Below are 22,040 nucleotides of genomic sequence, written 5' to 3'. Positions count from 1 at the left end.
AGCCATCCTCCCACCTTGGCCTCCCAAGTAGGTGGGACCACAGGTGTGCACCATCTTGCCTGGCAATAATTTTCCTAGAGACAGGGTTTTACTATGTTGCCCATCTCTACAAAAAATAGAGATGGGCAACAAGCTGGTCTTGAACTCCTGGCCTCAAGGGATTCTCCCACCTTGGCCTCCTAAAGTATTGGGATTACAGGTGTGAGCCACAACACCAGGCCCCTACTCAAGTTTGAAACCACAGATCTAGACTGTAAGCTCTTAGATTCTGCATTTCTAGCTCCTATATTCCCCATAAAACCTAACAGAAAAATGCTTTCTACATATTCAGATTTCAATAAATGCTTGATGAATTTGGTTTGACAGTGAATGATAAGGCAGTAATGACCACCGAGACACTTGGAGATGATCAACTACTCCAGAGGCCCCAGCTAACACATCACTTCAGGTTTCTAAAGTGAATAGAAAACTTATTTTGAAAACAATAAAGGATGTCAGATTACTCGGGAGGTTAATAAAAGCACTACTGTCCCCAAAGGGAGCATATCCACTTAGTCTGTTAATGCACCACCAATTGAAAATATGTTAAAACTTACACAGACTCTTCGACTGGTATTTAAAAATTAGTTCTGCAGTTCTAGCAAGCATTGCACAGTGATTCAGAGCCACGAAGGCCAGGCGTGGTGGCTCATGCCTGTAATCCTAACACTTTGGGAGGCCGAGGCAGGTGGATTGCCTGAGCTCAGGAGTTCAAGACCAGCCTGGGCAACACGGTGAAACCCCGTCTCTACTAAAATACAAAAAATTAGCCAGGCGTGGCAGCGTGCACCTGTAGTCCCAGCTACTCGGGAGGCGGAAGCAGGAGAATTGCTTGAACCTGGGAGGCAGAGGTTGCAGTGAGCTGAGATCGCGCCACTGCACTCCAGCCTGGGCGACTCTGTTACCCCCAACCCCCAAAAAAGGAAGCCAAGCTACGTGTATCATGCAAGATCTGCTCAGAGAAGACGGCATTCTTGTGGCTGTGACCCAGATTTGATGAAGATGGCCAGATTTCAGAAGAACATCCTCTAGGTGGCAATTCAGGAGACAAGACTCCTGCAATGAGAATGAGCTGATCAATTTGCCTACTGGGTAGAAAATGAAACAAATAGATCCATTTTCAGGTACTTGTTTTCTATCTTGAGAAGTTAAACTACTGAAGATGCTCTAAGATCATCCCAATCTCACAACCACATGCCTTTTCTAATTGGCACCCTGAAAGATTTCACAAGAAAAGGGTGTTACTTTGGTATTGTCGATTTAAAGGTTATCTAGTCACAGTGAGGCAGAGGAGAATTCCTCTTCAAAATTCCTCCTTATTGAAAGCCCATGGAGTGTCTTGGCAATTAACAATTCCTATCACCTCTAGCTGTTCCCTATGTAAGAAGGCTCAGAACTCGCCTTACAAATTGCTCTTTTGAAGATCAAAGGGAAGCTGAATGTGTCTGTGTGTGCTCTCGATGAGACTGTAATTTAATGGAATTTTTAGAGAAGGCTTCACTGGCAGTGTTTGGATGACAGCCCTGGGGCAGAGGATTCAGGGGAGCTTGGCCACTGTTCCCTTTGGAGGTCTTCCCTGCCTTTAATTGGCACCTCATTAGAAATTAATGAAAATGACATCCTCTGTTCTTCCTGCTTTAGGCATCGAATGCTACAAAAAGGCCCATCACAATTCATAACACATTCAATTTATATAGCAATGGCTCTTAAGCATTATTTATGAGATGTGAATTTCTTGTCAGCAGTTAATAACCTGTACAGAATGGAAGGCAAATGGAAGAAAAGATTGCAAATATATATATAAAAAAAGATTTTCTGCAGTGAAGAAGTGTTCTGTTTGAGTTCAAACTACCTTCCTGAGTCTTCACTTTCAGTAGTAAATTACCGTGTTATCCCCCTACTAAAACCTTTCAGGGCAGTTAAACATCTCTCCAACATCCATGCATCCTCAAGGAAATAACTGTACAACTCACCCTTTCCTAGAGAGATCCAAGCAGGCAGGAGGAACACAAGAGCTATTTGTCAAAGACAGTCCCAGACTTTTTTAACGGTATGTTCCCATTGTTGTCCTTATCTTTTGAAGGGTAGCAGTTGACTCAGTAATTTTTCTGGGCACATAAGTGGAATACTCTCAGTGGGTCAAATCGAATGCCCAGCTGTCTCTAGGAAAGTTACATTTTGTTGAGACTTCAGAAAGCTCAGGGCTTTCTTCTCCAACAGAAAAAGTCAAATCTCCCTATAAGTAGACTCTCAGAATTGGGCACAAGCCCAGAGACTACATGTCAGAACATTTAAAAAGGATGCATATTGCAACAAACCCAATACGCATTTAGCAATTCAGCCTCCTGCCCACAAAGGTTAAGAATATGGCAGAGTAATCTATATTTACCAGAGATTAGACATGTGGGCTTTACTTGGGTGACTGTGAAGTCATCTAACATGTATTACTGTTTTTTTTTTTTTCCGGTGGATGCTAAGACCTTAGGAAATTAGGTAGTTTGTGTCAAAGCTGAAGGGTAAACTGGGAGACCTGGTTACAATATCTTTATATCTCAGTGCTAACTTGTGCAATCTCCTGTTTGCCTGATAAGGAGAAGCAGCATTAGCCACTGCCGGGGGCAAGACAGCATACTTGATAGACCAACTGCTTGATCCGCTATGGCAAATCCTGTGTAATACCCAGGATTTAGTTACTTTCAAGGAAGAAACAAGAACAGACGGTTCAGGAACGTCCCACAATTCTAACTGAGGGACAACCAAAGGCCTATGTTGCAAAATCAACAGCTAAAATGACCAGGTAGGCTCACAACACTGGTAACAGACTAAACTGCTCAAATTCCCTGAGTTCACATGAAGACCAAAGCAAGAAACTGCAGATCACAAAAGATGAGGCAGCCTCTTCAGTGTGAAGTGAAGCTAGTTAGCCAGCAGAGCCCAGAGTTTCCTCAGCCAACCACAGTACACCTGCCTTATGTCACCAAGAATTTAAAATTGTCTGGCAGGGTTGATCGAAATAGCCTAATAATAAGGTTCTGAACTTGCCTGGGCCATACTGCATGCATGAACACACAGAAGTCTGAAAACTGCTGTCAGCCTCTGTTCCCACCACCTATCCTAACCTTCTTTACGGTTTCCCAAAAATGCTTAGTACTATAACCAAAATGCCCTAAAAACCTTATCTGGTAACATTTAAGACTCCCCATGCTGGTTCCGGTTTCTGCAGTTGAACATGCACTTCTAATCTTGTGGAGTAACACATACACCAGAATGTGTAACAAACAGGTATCTGGTCATAACAGGAACAGGAGTTCTGACTTAGTTTCTACAAAAAGCTAATATCCTCTCTCTTCCTTCCCATTTCCAATAGGGCAGATAATTGAGGAACCGTAGCAGCAGAGGCTGCCGCTTCAGGAGATGGTAAACTTCCAGTGACTATTACTTTATAACTGCTGAGTGAACTATTTAGTCCTGACTGTCAGCAATAGTACTTGTAGGATATCTTCGGCTGTCCCAGAAGTGAAAGGGGGCTTCTAAAGTTCACTTCTCAGAAAGAAAGAAATAGGATTCTCAGAGGCTACAGTCAGGTCTCACAGTCAGCCTGATGACAGCTGAACTGGTCCTCAAACAATTTTATAACATTATGTTTTAAAACCAGGGAATAAACAAAAGTACAGGGAACTAAATCAGCCTAAAATAATGCCGCTACACAATTTTATTCCTATGTGTCATGATACATGTGGTCATGAAGAGAGAAAAGGCTGACTTAAGTTTTGTTCCACTGCAGGTAGGCATCCCTGTGCAGCAATTCTAAAAGGTATTACACTACAGAATACAGAAGGAAAGGTGATTGTAAAGCTATTTCCGACTGGGTATATGGTGGCTCATGCCTGTAATCCCAGCACTTTGTGAGGCAGAGGCAGAAGGATGAATTCAGCCCAGAAAAAATAAAAATAAAAAAGGCGATTTCAAGGTATTAACTGACTAGATGAACTAAGGTTCAAAGGAAACTTTCTAATCAAAGCTTAATTTAACAGGGAGATGGAGAAAAAAGTCTTCCATAAATAGTAAGTTCATTCAAAATTAATATCTGAATTTTATGGTACATACTCTGGAATTTTGTTTGTTTGGTAAATTTCTGACGTCGTGAGAAGAAACCAGAGTAGTAAGTGGTGGGGGGAAGCTGAAAGCACTAAGCAGTGAGATGTAGCTCTAAGGAGAGATGCATAAGAACAGGGGGATGTTTTTGTCTTTTTTGCATGCACGAGAATAAAGGGTGTTTAGAGGCAAACATCCTGTACTCCTGATTTCTCAAGCCCCAAACTTAACATCGCAGGCACTACTGTAGCAAACTTACAGTACTCAGAAGAACGAAAGACTTCAGCCACTTAATTCCCAAAGCTGGGCCAAGGGATATAGTCTCCATCATGCCACTGGGGGAGATGCTTACCGCAGCGACACGATCCCAATTCCTGCTGCACCAGCTCCAGTTTGGTTTGGCACTGGAAGCACCGACGTCGACTCTTCTGTTTAGATCGACTGGTTTCCTCGGACCGTTCCGTATTCTCCAGTAGTCGTGGCCGTTTTACTGGTGAAGCCTCATTCTCAGAGTGTGAATCTGACCAAAACAACATATTTGGGGATCAGGATTAGTGCTTGGCCTGGCAAGCACAGTTGATTAATGTATTTCCAGGCATTCTCCTGACCGGGCTACTGCCCTTGTCCAGGAAGGAATCAGACCCATGAGAGCCAGTTCTGACTTGCTTGGTTTATATTGCACAAACCATGACAAGCATGTACCTTTAGTGCTGACTTCTAACAAGCTAGGCCTGAGCTGGAGAGGAGAGTGCGGGTGGCTCAACGAAAACCAGTTCTATGTTGTTGTTTTTTTAAAAAAGCTGAGATTCTATGAAGAGACCATTCCAGCTAGAAATGGGGTCCTGTCTTTGTATCCCCTTGCTGGGACGACCTAGATGCTGCCTGTATTGGTTAGGTATCTTTTCTTGGGTATTTGCTTGTCCTCAAGTAGACTGTAATTCTTTAAAGATGGGACTATGTCTAATGTTATCTCTGTATCACTATGCTTTCACAATTCCATTCCCAAAGCCAGTGTTTGATGAGTGATCTGTAATCTTTTATAGTAAAATTACTCATGTTTCTACTCTTAAAGACAAAAAAGTCAGGTTCTAATACTGACAAGTAGTTCAATTTGATTCAGAATGAATGAAGGGGCACCTCTGCTGGTGCACATGCAAGCTGCCCTATGACCTCCACTATGGTGTGGTGCAGCAGCAGCACTGGGCACCCCACCTTGAGGTGGAGCCAAAATGGGGTGTACTCTGTGACAACTGTGTCTTATATAACCTCAAAAAAGTAATTAAGATGCAATAAAGTTCTTATCACAGGCAAGGCTATAAATGACTCTTGCCTTCAACAAACTGGGCAGCTCTCTGGGGCTCTGTACTCCTGAAATAGCTGCCTGCATACCCACGACGTACCTCTTACCAAGTTCCAAAGTTGTTCGTGCTAAATTACCTCTAGAAGGGAGTCTCCTAAACAGTCTGCCTCAAAATAATCCAGATGCCACACCTTCTCACCCCTCTGTCACTCCCACCTTGGTCTAAGCCATTACCAACTCATCAAGCCTACTACAAGAGCCTCTTCACTAGTCTCTCTGCTCACCCCGTTGTCTCTACAATCTATTTTCCATATAGCACACAAGTGACTCTGTCAAAAATCAAGTTAGAATCATGTTACTTCCCTGCTCAAAACCCTCTAATAGCTCCTCTTGTCAGAGTAAAAGTCCAGATACTTAGACTGTCGAATACCCTGCATGACTTGCCCCACGCTCAGCTCCTGCTGCTTTCCTTCCTTTGCTTATCTACACTAGCCTCCTTATTGTCCCCTACCTGTGGGACTTTGTACCTTCTGTCCCTCTATTTGAAACAATCTTCACCCAGATCTACATGGGATCTTATCTCTTTTATCACCCAGGCCCCCGATGGTAGTTTGCTCACAGTCCCCCAGCCCTGCTGCACTGTAATGGCATATGAAGGCCCTGCATAGGCCATTTTTTACATCTCTTTTATATATTTGCTCCAATGTCACATTTTCTTTTAAATTTTATTTTGCAAAGTCACATTTTCACTGAAGGCTTCTTCCCTGATCATCACTTCTAGATCATTGAATCCCCATTCTTAGCACTTCCCCTCCTCTGTTTCCTTGTCTTTAAACTCCACAGCACTTATCTTTAACATTATGCCCTAAAAGAAAATAAACTCCAAGAGGGCAGGAAAGTTCACCTGCTTTGTTCACTGATGTTCCCTCCATGCCTATGCTCAATAAATATTTCTTGAATGAATGAATTTGTCTCCTAGGCAGTCCTAATGTTCTACTTAAAGTGGGTCTAGTGAGAAGCCACAGCCTGTAGGATGTATTTTAGTGAAGGCTGTCTGTATGCCCTTTCCTAGCCTCCTTGTGTGTGAGGAAGATGCTGCACTTCACCCAAGATTGTTCAGTGGACCCTGATGGTGATGCTGGTAGTTTGCTCATAGTCGCCCAGCCCTGCTGTGCTGTACTGGCATATGGAGGCCCTGCACCATTCTTAGCAACTACAGACTTCATTTTTCATCTCATTTAATTCTTCCAGTCCTACATGACATTTTGCCCCAATACAAACCAACTAAATAAGACCTCTGATGAAAATAACTGAAAGCAAGTTCAGCCTATTTCCCAGCTCTGCTGAGCAAAGCCGTCTAGGCCTAGGCCCAGTCAATGTGGTGACTAAGGTGGCCGCAGATAGGGCAGGCTCTCTCCCTTCTTCTACAAGAGCAACAAGCAACAATTTAAATGTAAATCATTACAAAGCAGTCAGCTGAAAGAAATTCACCTTGTATGAGCCACACTGCTCTCTGGGGATGTCCTTTTACACAAACCAGCAATGGCTCTATTTGTATTAATAACTCTATTTAGACCTTTTTTTTTTTTTTTTGTAACGAGAAAATTCTAGAGTAAAAACTGTAACAAAAAATGTTTTTTTCTGAGACAAAGTCCTAAATTCAAAGCATCCTTATAGGAAGTTACTCCCATTGGGAGGCAGGTGTCAGCACAAGATGGGGAGGCAGCTGAAGCCTTTTCATTATTAATATGATTAAAATCTGGAGGGCCCTGGCACAATGCCAGCACACCTCTAATCTAACAGAGAACTGCTCAGACCCTGAGCCCCTTTCTTTCACACCTCTGTGTCTGAAAATGAAGAGTTCACATTTAGAGCTCTTTCTACATGAATCTATCCCAAACTGTCAAACACGTTGTCCATTCGCAAAGCACCCACCTCCATTTCTAAAACAAACCTTTGCTGCAAGGAGAAGACAATTTAATTTCACTGTGTCAATGAAACTGGGGGAAAAAATAAAGAAAAGACAAAAAGAATTTGAGTGTGGCAATGTTATCCATAAGCTAACTATGTCCAAATAAGTAAGGGAGTTAGATATGTGAAGAAATTTTTTTTTTTAAATGTATGAGTCCTATGGCTGAGAAATAGAATTCATATTTACATAATCACAATCGTTAGTCATCACCAAACAACCCACTTTGATGGGTCCCCCCGACCCCTGCCCTGCAAAGTTAGGAGGCCTGTGCAGTTTTCACCTCTTTTTCTCTTAATTCCCCACCTTATCTGACCAATGGGCATTCAACAGCAACACTAAGGAATATCTACATGGTCCCATGCTGAGATTTTCCTTGATCTATTCCACATTAATAAAATGACCACTGAGTTATTTCTTCTGGTAGGCAGTAGGCATGGAATATTCTTGAACAATGAATCCTAAAGGAGGTTTCTGATGCTGCCACAGCTTCTGGTATGATATACTGGTCATCCTAAAAGAACACCATTAAGCCCTAGTCAGTCCTCTGACAATCAATATCCCAGCATCTGTAAAGTCTATGACCAAAGGCATCCATGTATATAGAAAGTCTGGGCCCCAGGAAGCAGTCCTAGATGATTCTAAACCAAGGCAGAAAAAATGTCTAACAGAATGTGTTATGTTTTAGAATCAAGGAACTATTCCAGCTAGTCAGAGATCCACACCTTTGAAGCTCTGGAATATCCCCACTTACTCTTCCCTAGATGAAGATCTGTTAGATGCTCTCTAATGCTCCCTCCCACAAAGAGCGAGGGTAAATAAGCTTCCCAAACTGCTCACTATCCTCCACATGCTATTGTCCAAGAAGGTGACTATGTCTGTGTAATTTCTTGGAGAAGCAAACCATTCTCTGGCATTTTCTCACAAGTCAACTTTTAATGAGAAGCTAATGAAATAAATAGTAATCTATAGAATCATCCTCCTTGCATAAGAAATTTACATTTCCTCTGCTAATTAGTTAACTAAACCTTCGTGCCATGGGGCGAGCTGCTTAAATAAGAGAAACAGATGTCCAGGGCAGGGGTTCTAATGACATGATAATGAATTAAATAATTCAACTATTTATTTATAAGTTTTAGGTCAATTAGAAAAAGACTACCAGGAAGGAAAAAAAAAAGATCCAAACATGGCTGACATAAAAGGAATCATCTACTGCCCATATTTGAATAAATTAAACTTTAATGATTTACTTTTGCTCACAAGTATCATTGCTTGTTACCCTGAGGCACTGCCAATTTCCTGAAAACACCTAACAGTCTACTTGCCTACTCTGAACTTGGGCAGTAACAGTTAAATGTGGAGAGAGAGGTGAAGAGAAATAACTCTTACATGCAGCTTTAACTGTCAGAAGAAGCGAGTCCTTGCAAGGAGTATGCTCATTAGCAGCAGGAGGAACTCCTGTGCCAAGCTGGAAACCATTCCCACCCCAGGAGTTAACAGTGACTTCTAATTAAGGTCCTTCATAAAGGGCCAACAAAGCAGATTCTTTTTTTTCCAGTATGCTTCTTCTTGAGAACATAATCTAGTGTGGATATACCCATGGAGAGCGGCCACTCCCCCATTCCAGGTTCACACTTCTTGGTAGTCACCAGACCCCTGCTTTCTCTGCCAATGTTTAATAGAATGAGAAAGATATCACATCAGAACTAGTCAAAGTAAAGTCTGATCAAGAATCATAATGTGATTACATAAGGAAGGAAAATCTTAAGAAGGATTTTGCCTATTTAGTTTCCTTGGTTTGAAAGTAACTGCTGCTTAATTTTCGACAGAGAGACAAGTACTGCACAGTCTGTCTCTCGGTATCTAAGGGAGATGGGTCCAGGACCCTTCAAGGATACCAAATTCCACAAATGCTCAAGACGCTTATATAAAATGGCATAGTATTTGCATATAAGCTACATAATCCTCCTGTATACAGCTGACCCTTGAACAACATGGGGTTTGGGGTGCTGACCCCCCATTACAGTTGAAAATTTTCATGTAACTTCTGCCTCTCTCAAAACTTAGCTAGTAATGGCCTCCTGCTGACCGGAAGTCTCACTGATAACACACAGACAATTAACACATATTTTGCATGTTTTATGTATTACATACTGTTTTCTTACAATAAAGTAAGCTACAGGAAGAAAAAATATTAAGAAAACCATATGGAAGAGAAAACACAGTTTCTCTTAAGTGAAAGTGGATCATTAAAGTCTTCATCCTTGTGGTCTTCACGCTGAGTAGCTGAGGAGGAGGAAACGAAGGAGGAGTGGGGGGCTGGTTTTGCAGTTTCTGGGATGGCAGAGGCAGAAGGAGATGTGCGCATAGTGGACCCACCTGCACAATTGAAACCCATGTTGTTCAAGGGTCAACTGTACTTTAATCTTCTCTAGATTACTTATAATCCCTAATACAATATAAACACTATGTAAATAGTTGTTATACTGTGTTATTTAGGGAATAATAACAAACCAATCTACATGTTCAGTATGAAACAATCATCCATTTTTTCCCAAATATTTTCAGTCTATGGTTGGTTGAATCCACAGATGTGGAACTCATGGATATGGTAGGCTGGCTGTACAGTGATTTTAAATATATGGAATCTTCTGGAGAGAGGAATTCTTCTAATTGTACTTTCCTAGCCAATCTCAGAAAGTAGTGGTAAGACTTTCAATTAGGAACACAGTTTAACTGGAAAGCTTAACTGGAGACAACAAACAGCCACTTCTTTTAAAATTCTGTTTTGTCTCTGGCAGAAATTCACATTTGTTCCTTACTGTCACTGTTCTTGTCTTTATTACTCATGTTCTCTCCTGAAAATTTCCAAATAAATTGTGTCAGGCCTGTCAAAGCTGAATCTCAATCTCTCTTAATCTCCTGTCACCCTGCAGCTGGCAGCCTGCACACACCCCGTGCACTAACCACGGCTGTGGCTTCCTGACATCTCAGGCAGGCAGGCTCTTAGGCCTCTGTACAAGCCAACACTCACAATACAGAATAGGAGAGTGGGAGAAGCAATGTGGCAACAAAGAGAAGAAAGCCTTCTGCTATTCCCTTCACCCACACCTTCCCTTACTTCTACGAAAGACATATCTGTTTAATCTCAGGCTCTATGACAGCTTTTGAGGTACTCAATCAGTTTTTTTGGAACCTATCACAGTCTCCTGACAGATTGACATTTATGATCCCAACAGCCTGTGCAAACATCAGTAAGAGCAATAATTAACAAACCCTCACACATCACTGCTGTTAAGCTGGTAAAACCTTTGTCCACGAAAAATACCACACTCTCACTGGAAAAACTGATAAAAGAGGCTTGAAAAAAACTTGTTTTAAAGGTACTTTCTCTCTGTGTTTCCCCTCATGCTTTGCTTTCAGGGTATATGCTGGGATTAGATTCATCTTCTCCTGACATTCTACTCTGTGTGCCACGAAAGACTTTAAGAGAGAAAACACCTTGCTACCCATTAAAAAAATTTTCCCACCTCGTTTGACTGAAAATTTCCCTTCCTTTCTTAATGTTCCTAATGACTCTAAAATAATTGTGGGGTAACACATCTGTTGAAAAGCCATTGTGTGGACAGAGAATGAGGTTCAAGAGGCTGATTATTAAAATTTTGTGGAGAATGCCACCATCTTCATTCGATATGGAGATGAATCTAGCTTGAAATACTCCTAGTATGCCATGTCCTAGATCATAAACATTTAAAAAGTCAGTTGTTCACAAACTGCCAGGCAGTATAATTCCTAAGCATTAGTCTCCTTCTCCCCCTGGGAACACAAGATTGGGAGATCTGGAATGGCTGATCAGGAAGGCTGACCATCTTGGGAGTACACCTGAGCTTTGAGGTCTTTATCCTTAGTATGCTCAAAAAACATACGGCATCAGAAATCTTCTTGGGGCCAACTCTTATCATCTACCAGATTTTGGTCCTCCAGATAGCAATGCAGAAGCTGCTTCTGTGGAGACGTTTTTGACTGGAAGACAGCTTAAAGAGCAGCAGAACACACAGAAGTCAGGAGTCATGATAAAATTATCATATGCCCTTCAAGAGATGAGTACCCACAAACCCCAAAGGTATGTTTTTAAGACTGAGATTAGGTTTTTCACTACCTCACAGCCCATCTTCCCTTCCCATTTCTGGTGCACAGGAACCTGGAAGCTGATTTTGGTGGTACATCATGATACCAGAAACAAGTGACTATGAATTCATCAAAAGATCAAGCAGGAGAATCTAATGGGCCATGGGGGAGCAGCTCTCCATCAAATCGAACAATCTTAAATGAAAGTCATAGCAGGCTGGGCGTGGTGGCTCATGCCTGTAATCCCAGCACTTTGGGAGGCCGAGGCGGGTGGATCACGAAGTCAAGAGATCAAGATCATCCTGGCCAATCAACATGGTGAAACCCCGTCTCTACTAAAAATAAAATTAGCTGGGCATAGTGGCACATACCCTGTAGTCCCAGCTACTCAGCAGGTTGAGGCAGGAGAACTGCTTGAACCTGGGAGGTGGAGGTTACAGTGAGCCAAGATTGCGCCACTGCACCCTAACCTAGGCAATAGAGCGAGACTCTGTCTCAAAAAAAAAAAAAAAAAAAGTCATGGCAGCAAGTCCAACAGTTTTCGAGGGCAAGGTTTTTCCTCTAACTCTTCTTTCTAATCTGTATGCCTTCTATTTTTTTTTCTTGCCTGTGCTGCCTAGTCCTTCTGGTATGATGCTGAATATGAGTGTTGAGAAAGAACATCCTTGGTTTGTTGCCAGCTGTAGGAAAAATGCATTTAGCCTTTACCCAACTTTTTATTTTAAAAATTTCAAACACAGAAAAGGTAAATGAATAATACACTAAGCGCCTGTGTACACCCCATTCAGATTCAACAATTAATGTTTTATCCCATTCCTTTAACTTGACTTTAATAGTTAATACTAGATGTCAACTTGATTGGACTGAGGGATGCCTATATGGCTAATAAAGTATTGTTTCTGGATGTGTCTGCCAGATGAAACTGACGTTTAAGTTGGTGGAATGGGAGAGGAAGATCCACCCTCAATGTGGGTAGGCACCATCCAATCAGCTGCCAGCACAGCCAGAACACAGCAGGAGGAAGAAGGTAGGACAAGTCTGTTTGCTGGTCTTCTGGTCCGCGCCAGATGCTTGCTTCTGTCCACCTGTCCTTGGACATCAGACTCCAGGATCTTTAGCCTCTAGACTCTGGAGGTGCACCAGCGGCTTCCCAGGGACTCAAGCTCAGCTACAGACTAAAGGGTGTACTGTCAGCTTCCCTTGTGTTGAGGCTTTCAGACTTGAACTGAGCCACTGTCGGCTTCTCTCTTCCCCAGTGTATGGAAGGCTTATCATGGAACTTCCCCTTATAATCATGTGAGCCAATTCTCCCTAATAAACTCTCTTTTAGAAATATATATATCCTATTGGTTCTGTCCCTCTGAAGAATCCTAATACACTCGCCCCTCCATATTTATACTTTCTTCCTCCCAGAACTGTCTGAAAATAAGCTACATACATCAAAATACTTCATCCTGGAATACATAGATATCTAATAATAAGGGCATTTCTTTACATGACCAAAATATCATACCTAAGAATATTAAGAATGCCCCAGTGTCACACAATATTTAATATTCAGTGTATAGTGAAATACCCTCATTGTTTTTAAAGGCATGTCCAATCAAGTTTCATGTGTTACATTTGGCTCTTACGTCGAAATCTCTTTTAACTTACAACAGTATGTCCCTCAAACTATTTGTTCATTCATTCAAATAATATAAGCTTTTTTTTTTTTTTTTTTTTTTTTTTTTTAAACAATCCTTCTCAGTTTTCCTGTGGAATGTACCACCACCTAGATTTATTCTTTCTTTCCTCTCATCAATCAATCAAGCAATCAATGGTATCCTGTAACTTTTAAGGAGGTGGTTATTTACTTATTCATTCAGGCTAGAGTGCAGTGGCACAATCACGGGTCACTGTAGACTTAACCTCCAGGGCTCAAGTGATCTTCCTGCCTCAGCCTCTTGAGCAGCTGGGACTACAGGCGTGAGGCACCATGCCTGGCTAATTTTTTGTATTTTTCGTAGAGACAGAGTTTTGCCATGTTGCCCAGGCTGGTCTCAAACTCCTGGCCTGAAACAATCTGCCCACCTTGGCCTCCCAAAGTGCTGGGATTACAGGTGTGAGTCACTGTGCCTGGCAGGAAGGGAATATTTAATTGCATACCTTCTCTGTTACATATTCAGAACCAGAAATGTAAAATTTCCATTAGGCACCTGACAAGCCCACATGGCATGGCTGGAGGACTGGCACAAGTAGAGAAGGTGAAGGGCAGGCACTGTGTAATCAATCCAGTTTCTATTGCACCTTGCAGTTGGGGAGAAGAATACTGTGTAATCAACCCAGTTTCTACTGCACCTTGCAGTTGGGGAGAAGAATGCCTCCACTTCACCTCTTTCACATACTGGACATCAGAATATGGCTCATGTGTGCCTTGACAAGGAGGAGATGCTTACGCAAACATTAAGAGATAAGCTTGTTACTAGTGCTTTCAATCATGATTTGTTTTAGTCTGATGGCATTCTCTGTGACTGAATTGAACCCAGCAGGCCACACAAGTCATTCTTCCAATTATCTCCTTTCCAATGGTCTCCTTGTCTTTTTCTGATGGCCCTTTACCTCCTAACTGACACCACACTACTGTCAGTAGTTGCTATAAGACATCTCTTCATAGCTGCATTACTCAATTCTCTAAAATTCTTATTTTAAACCTAAGGAAAAAATTTGCCAGACTAAAAAACATAAAGAAAAGCCCAGGAATGTTCATTTGTAAAAATAACCACAATTTCATTCAGTGCAATAATATTACCAGTTTTTTGATCTGTTTAATTTATATAGGCTTCTACATTAACATCTACTCTGTCCAGGGCCATGACAACAGTCAATATCTCATTCATTATTTCTTAAGTGCCTACTGTGCAACAGACACTGAGCTTTGAACTAACAAATCAAAACAAAGTACAGTAGTGAGCTGTCCCCTCAAGGGAGCCACAATCCAGAAGAAAAGATATACACATATATATATACACACACACACAAATACAACTAGGGCCATAGTAAGTGGTATGAGGGGAGTGTTATAAACACACAAAGTAAAAGTGATAAACTCTGGCGGATGGGGTGCTTAAGAAGTAGATGAGAGAAAAGTCAGACAAGGTACCTCCTGGATTTAATTACTATATTTACAGGCATATAGACAGATGATTTTTAGCTCATACTTGTCATCCCCATATTCTTTTTCTCTTAGGCCTGCCTTTAAGAATGTCATTTGTAGGCCAGGAATGGTGGCTCACACCTGTAATGAAAGCACTTTGGGAGGCCGAGGCAGGCAGATCACCTGAGGTCGGGAGTTCGAGACCAGCCTGGCCAACATGGAGACCCCCATCTCTGCTAAAAATACCAAGTTAGCCAGGCATGGTGGTGCATGCCTATAATCCCAGCTACTTGGGAGGCTGAGGCAGGAGAATCACTTGAACCTGGGAGGTGGAGGTTGCAGTGAGCCCGAGATTGCACCATTGCACTCCAGCCTGGGCAACAAGAGCAAAACTCTGTCTCAAAAAAAAAAAAAAAAAAAAAAAAAGAACGTCATTTGTATTTAAGTTGCTACTCATCTACCTTCTTCTCTTTACCAAAAACCATCAATTAAATAGAACCTTTCACAGTACGGGAAGCAAAGGCCCTTAGAGAACACCAGTTTGATGGGTTTTCAGGGAAATGAAGCTGTTGTCTGTCTTCTCCCTCCCTCTGAACCCACAGGGTTCCATTTTTTTCTTGGGGGCCCATGAACATCTCACTAAAATGTCAATGGTCAGCTCAGTTTTCCTTCCGTGATGTTTATTTGCCTTATTTACCTAATATTGGTCAGTCTGTTCAGATATACACATGGCTTTCACTGCCAATTTTTCTCTATTAGGAATCTTCCGAGCCCATTTTCTTTTTATTATTAAATGTTTTATTTTGAGGTAACTATAGGTTCCCATGTAGTTATAAGAAATAATACAGAGAGATCCCACACCCTCTTCATCCAGTTTTCCCCAAGGGTAACATCTCACCGAACTCTAGAACAACATCACAACCAAGATACTGATATGGACACCATCAAGACACACAACATTCCCATCGCCACAAGGATCCTTCTTAGTGCCTCTCTATAGCCATGTCTACTTCCCTCCCTTCCCCACTGATCCTTGGCAACCTCGGACAAACTAATTTGTTCTTCATTTCCAGAATTTTATCATTTCCAGAATGTCACATATGTGAATATATACATGGAATCATACAGTGTGTATATAACCCATGTGTCCAAACTCATTAAAAAAAATTTTTTTTTTAATAGACTGGGTCTTACTCTGTTACCTGAGCTGGAATGCAGTGGCATGATCACAGGTCACGGCAGCCTCAAACTCTTGGGCTCAAGCGATCCTCCCCTCAGCTTCTGGAGTAGCTGAGAGTATAGGCATGACCCACCATGCCTGCACTTGTACAAGCCTATTTTTAAGGCCACTTATCACGGAAGGTGGATATGACAAAAGGGATTCCTTAAAGTTAAGCTTCCTAGTAACTGCAATAATGACCACTAACACAAAGCACATATTCTTTATCAGTACTTTCTAAATGCTCTTACATATATTAACTCATTTTGGTGTTATAACAAGGCTATGAGGTAGCTACTACCTGCATTTCACAGATGAGGAAACTGAGGCACTGGTTAAGTGAACTGCCCATAGTCACAGAGCTAGTAAGTGAAGAGTAGCCTGGCCTAGAGTCCCTGCTCTTAACTACTATATATCCTGTCTCCAACAGTTGCTACACTTAAACATGCTACTTCTGCTTTCCCATCAGAGTACCTTATTACGAAGACAAGTTTCTGCTACTTTCTGCATATACAAAGACCCAGCTGTCTCCAAGATGAGGGCAGGGGACAGATCCTGGGGCAAATAAAGGAATGAAAACAAGCTCCTCGATTTCATAAAATCCTCTTGTCCAAATATGATTATCAATTTATCTAGGATATTTCTCTGCTGAATAATTCTACTTGCCCTCTGCTCTTAGAATATGATTTATAAGACTTCTCATACGATTTTCTTTCCACTCCTGCTAACTCTCTGGATTTCTGTGGATTGTAGTCATAGTACTTAAGTTATTCATTATTTTCTTTTCTGACATACAACATCATTCCACCAGTCATATCTTAGGCTTAATCTTGGATTTACATACTTGCATGTTATTTTTAAAGACTTCATCCACAAAAGTTTCTTTACTGATTACTTGTAGGATACAAAAAAAATTTCTCACCATTAGCACAAGAAAACCTAGATATTTTCATTTGAAATTTTATTGCTTTTAATAATCAGATAAGGCAAAACATGTTGTCTCAGCTTTATATAGGCCCCACAGACAGAAGTCAAAGCTTCCTCTTCTCAACCACCCTGAGAGTATTCCTACAGCTCATATGCGAGGTCTCTTTACCAAAAAGGCACAGATGAGGATGAGTTCATCTGAAAAACTGCAGCCACCATCCCTGCTTGTTAAGTGCCATTTCCACTGCACTAATTACTGAAAGGGCATTATCAGGAGCTAAATTCCTCAAAGAAGTGTCTGGTCAGTGGAACCTGTCAGGCTAGCAAAACAGCAGTCATTCTTTGTGGCTGATACGTAGCCTAGCACCATTTCCTTGTTTTAGCTTCTCCATATTAGCAAGACCTCTCCTGCCTGTCCAACTGTATTACTTTTTTCTCATCAATTTTTCAGTTCTCATTGTAACTGACAAAAGATCCTCAATAGATAACCTTTCCTTTTTATAACATGCTTGGACATTTTGGAATTCAATGTTACAATGCACTGACGTTTAAACATACTACATTTATAGCATCAGTGGAGTACCGAATAAGGTAGTACTCTAAGGTAAGGCAAACCTGAAAAACCTAACAGAAAAATCTACTTCTCAAAGTCCACATGCCCAAGTCCCTTAATTTTAATCTGCTCCTTGGCCACAAGTCAGTCTATGACCATGAGAATGCAAAGATTTTTACAGTGTTAAGACTAGACAGAACTTCAGTTCTACTATCTTTTCCAGTATTTATCAGAAAAGCAAAATCAGCCAAGATTTTTCATCTGCCGAAAGAGAAACTTGAGAAGTCCATGAAGTATATATATCTCCAGATTTATTTTCATATACAGTTTAGTTCTCAATGTTGCTGACAGGCTCTTAGAAACTGTGACTTTAAGGAAAACAACATATAACAAAGCCAACATTTTTTCTCATAACGTCATAACCAAATGATGTTATCTAAGGACCTGCTGTCATTTCCCTTAAAGTCGCAGTTTCCAAGAATCAATCAACAACATTAAGTGAGGACTTAGTGTAACTGTGTTTAAGATGGGCAATACTGTTTTCATTTTCTTAGAACATTCATTTAGATGTTAAACTTCCAGTCGGGTGCAGTGGCTCATGCCTGTAATCCCAGCACTTTGGGAAGCTGCAGCAGGTGGATAGCCTGGGGTCAGGAGTTTGAGACCAGACAGGCCAACATGGTGAAACCCAATTTCTACTAAAAATACAAAAATTAGCCGGACATGATGGCACATGCCTGTAGTCCCAGCTACTCTGGAGGCTGAGGCAGAACTGCTTGAACCCAGGAGACGGAGGTTGCAGTGAGCCGAGATCATACCACTGCATTCCAGCCTGGGGGACAGAGCAAGATTCTGCCTCAAAAAAATAAACAAAAAAGTTAAACTTTCTAAAAATACAGAGTAAGTCTCCTGCCTACTCTGTAGTTACATGAAGCCTAGAGGTATTTAAATTCTGCCTTATAAAATTATACAACTTTTGGGCAGCTGGACAGTACCTGTAACTGTGGCCACTTCCTCCTACTGTTGACTTATATTTGGACAGGTCTGGAGGGAAGAGACAGGCCAGAAGTCTTCAAATAATGTTGTACCCCAACACGTTGGTCTCTAAGTATAGATGACTTTCCCAGGAGTTAACCTAATCTGGCCTCGGGTCCTTTGCAAAAAAGACTGAAAATAGATTTCCTTTATGGAGAAACACTGAGTGTAGGGGTGAGGTGGGGAAATGGGTAAAGATGAATGAGACACTAATTCAAGTAAATTTTCTGAATTTTTATTAAAAACATACATACAGACAAAAAGTCAAGATATTCCCATGTAAATTATCCCACCCTTATGAAGCCTAAGTACCCTACTCGTGGGTGTTTCTGATCTTCCAAATGTTTTGCCTGTCTGATTTATAACGCAAGCTTTCTGGGTGGGGGCAGAATCAGCTATGTTCAGTACTCTACTGGCACTCAACAATAATATGAAGATGAAGAATGAAGAAAATGAAGGAGGAGGAGGAGGAGGAGAAAGAGGAGAAGGAGGAGGAAGAAGATGATGAGAAGGAAGAAGAAAGAAGAAAGGAGGAAGATGATTTCTGGAACAGGACAAGCTGCTAATGATGGCAATCTAGCAGTGAGAGACTGTCATCCTGTGGGATGTGCTCCAGGTTTAATGTAAGGGGGAAATGTTTGAACGTTTATATTTTGCTGTTTAAAAAACTCAGCCTGAATGCATAACTGAGTAGATGCTAAAATTAAATAGCTGATTTGTTTTTAAACTATTTTTAGCATCAGCTTAATTCAGTTCCTCTCCCTACCTATCATTTAGTTTCTTTCACCCAAAATTTAGGTGTTTTTTTTTTTTGTTTTGTTTTGTTTTTTTTTTGTTGTTTTTTTTTTTTGAGAGGGAGTCTTGCTCTGTTGCCAGGCTGGAGTGCAGTGGCACAATCTCGGCTCACTGCAACCTCCGCCTCCCAGGTTCAAGCAATTTTCCTGCCTCAGCCTCCCAAGTAGCTAGGATTATAGGTGCCTGCCACCATGCCTGGGTAATTTTTGTTATTTTTAGTAGAGATGGGGTTTCACCATGTTGGCCAGGCTGGTTTTGAACTCCTGACCTCATGTGATCTGCCCATCTTGGTAAAATTTAGTCTTTTGACTCACTGCTTTCAAGACAAATCCTTAAGCTTATAAATAACTTCAGCACCTCATGTGATATGATGCTAAATGAACCAAAAGTTAGATTTCTTCTGGTATATTATGACAAAGAGTGCCCAGATGAGATGCTGAAAAATCAGAAGCAAGGAATTCTGCATAAAAACCATTATTATGAAAATTGTCTTTAGTATGTATTTGAACCATGAGAGAAGCAACTATCTAACAATGTAACCTCAATTCAACTATCTTCACTAAAAGAATTATTATTTATCAAGATGTCCACCATTGTGATCCACCATATTAAAAATCAACTATATATCAGTGTTAAGTTTGCAATTCTGACAATTATACTGTAGCTATGTAAAATAATTCCCTGATTTTAAGAATTACACACTGAAGTTTTGGTATAAAAGGGTGTCATGTCTGCAACTTACTCAAATGGTCAGGGATATGGATATAATACACATACATACATACATGTATACAGACAGACACAAAGAGGGAAAGGGATAAGGCCAATGTGATAAAATGTTAACATTAGGAAAATCTGGGTTGGGGGGGTACCTAAGAATTTTAGGAAATATTCTTATAACTTCTAAAGTCTGAAATTATGTTAAAAGAAGAAAAATCCCTAACTATATTCCAGAGCAGCTATCCTTAGAGATAAGTGGCTAGAGTGCCTACTGAATTCTTTCCCAGAAATGCTGACACTGCTTAGGTCTGATGGGAAAGTACATGACAACATGGCTGTAGTTGGTAATCAACAGTAGGGTCAGAACTCATGCTTCTCCTGGTTTGCAGTGAAGTCAAAACTTACCTGTAGTTACACTTCAGTGATTACTCACAGACTTTCACTTGTCATCTCTTGGTCCTTACTTCCTCCAACACCAATATGAACTTATTTTTCATTGCATTAATTACTGCAATGGCTATTCTAGGAAGGATGATGACCAAGACCTTAAGATACGATTTTAATCTTCTAGAAATAGGTTTATCGGCTGGGCGTGGTGGCTCACGCCTGTAATTCCAAAACTTTGGGAGGCCGAGGCAGACAGATCACGAGGTCAAGAGATTGAGACCATCCTGGCCAACATGGTGAAACTCCGTCTCTACTAAAAATACAAAAACTAGCTTGGCGTGGTAGGGTGCGCTTGTAGTCCCAGCTATTTGGGAGGTTGAGGCAGAAGCATCACTTGAACCTGGGAGGCGGAGGTTGCAGTGAGCCGAGGTCATGCCACTACACTCCAGCCTGGCGACTGGCGACAGAGTGAGACTCCGTCTCAAAAAAAAGAAAAAAAGAAACAGGTTTATCAACAGGATGCCAAGGAAAAAGTGGAGCTGAATCTTGTCAGTTACAGGAACTATCAGTTAATGCCAAGCTGGAAAACAATTCTGCTACAGCTAACACCTCTCATTCAAAATGGTACTACATGAGTTCTCTCCCTGCATACAGCTTTCTTTTAAAAGCCATCTGCATATTTGGACACATAATTCAAGCTGTAATGTAATAACATTATCTTTGAAGACAGTTCCTCTAGAAAAAAAGCAGCAGCAACCAGTACATTTTTCAAATAAATACATATATACCTTGGGACCCATATTCAAGGTAAAAATTTTAAAGATTGTCTGCTATAGTCTTTTTCTATACCCCTTGCTAAAGTAACAGAAAAATTAACACAATCTGAGTTAAATGCCCTATTTTCTTGCTTATATATGTATACAGTTTTAGTAAGTTTTGAAAGGGTGGATGGGTGTGGGAAATGCATAGCATGTAACTAATTCCCCTGTCCTATTGAGCTAACAGAGGTGTAGTTTATTTAAAATTCTGAGTTGTGGTTCTGCTATTTGGTAATGGCTTTCTGAAACTCTGTGTGTGGATACTGGCAATGAAACAGAGAACTCAGAATGACGGGGCGCATAAGGCCAAGTAAGCTTTTACGGCAGAGTATGTGTATGCACTAGAAATAATTATACATACAGAGTGGGAGGCCGGTTAACTAAACCCACAGAGGCACTTGGCTGTTCAGATAACTAATCACAGTATTAAGCTCTCCATGACAAAAATGCCTCCAAGGTTAAACTGCCTGATTTTTAATCATAAACCAGTGAATTTATTGGCTAAAGCATCTTCTCATGTTGTTGGTTTGGATGCAACAGCCAGTCTTTCTTACCCAGATTTTAATCGCAAGAAACTATTAACTCTCTGTGGCCCCTAAATTGTGATGTGCCCTAGAAAGGAGTTCTCAGTTATAAGTATAAAAGCTTAGAGACCTCAGGAAATAGAAGTATTTATGTTTTTAAAAGGCAAGCTTGTGAAATCTGCAAGAATTACTTTCCACCAATACATACAGAAATATTTAACTTCCAAGGCCTAGATCAGGAGTTTGAAACTAGCCCGAGCAACCCCATCTCTATCAAAACCAAAACCAAAAACCATATATATGTATTTATGTATGTATTAAAGTCACAGTTTCCAAGAACCAATTAACAATGTTAAGTGAGAACTTACTTTAACTGTGTTTAAGATAGGCAATAC

General features: G+C 40.9%; 2 protein-coding genes across 6 annotated transcripts in view; one reads left to right on the top strand and one right to left on the bottom strand.

Moving 5' to 3' along the window:
• The window catches only part of CCDC167 (coiled-coil domain containing 167), a 699,343-nt gene that overhangs the window by 52,691 nt on the left and 624,612 nt on the right, over positions 1–22,040 (top strand). The window lies entirely within an intron of this gene.
• The window catches only part of ZFAND3 (zinc finger AN1-type containing 3), a 335,360-nt gene that overhangs the window by 32,583 nt on the left and 280,737 nt on the right, over positions 1–22,040 (bottom strand). For all 3 annotated transcript variants that reach the window (XM_050787813.1, XM_050787815.1, XM_050787814.1), the window contains one exon: positions 4,487–4,654. In XM_050787813.1, coding sequence (XP_050643770.1) covers positions 4,487–4,654 — 168 coding nt within the window. The remainder of the gene's footprint in view (positions 1–4,486; positions 4,655–22,040) is intronic.

This window comes from Macaca thibetana, chromosome 4 (genome assembly GCF_024542745.1).
Source record: "Macaca thibetana thibetana isolate TM-01 chromosome 4, ASM2454274v1, whole genome shotgun sequence".
NCBI classification, from domain to species: Eukaryota; Metazoa; Chordata; class Mammalia; order Primates; family Cercopithecidae; genus Macaca; species Macaca thibetana.
Note: the sequence above shows the minus strand (reverse complement) of the source record. Positions and strands in the feature narration are given on the sequence as shown.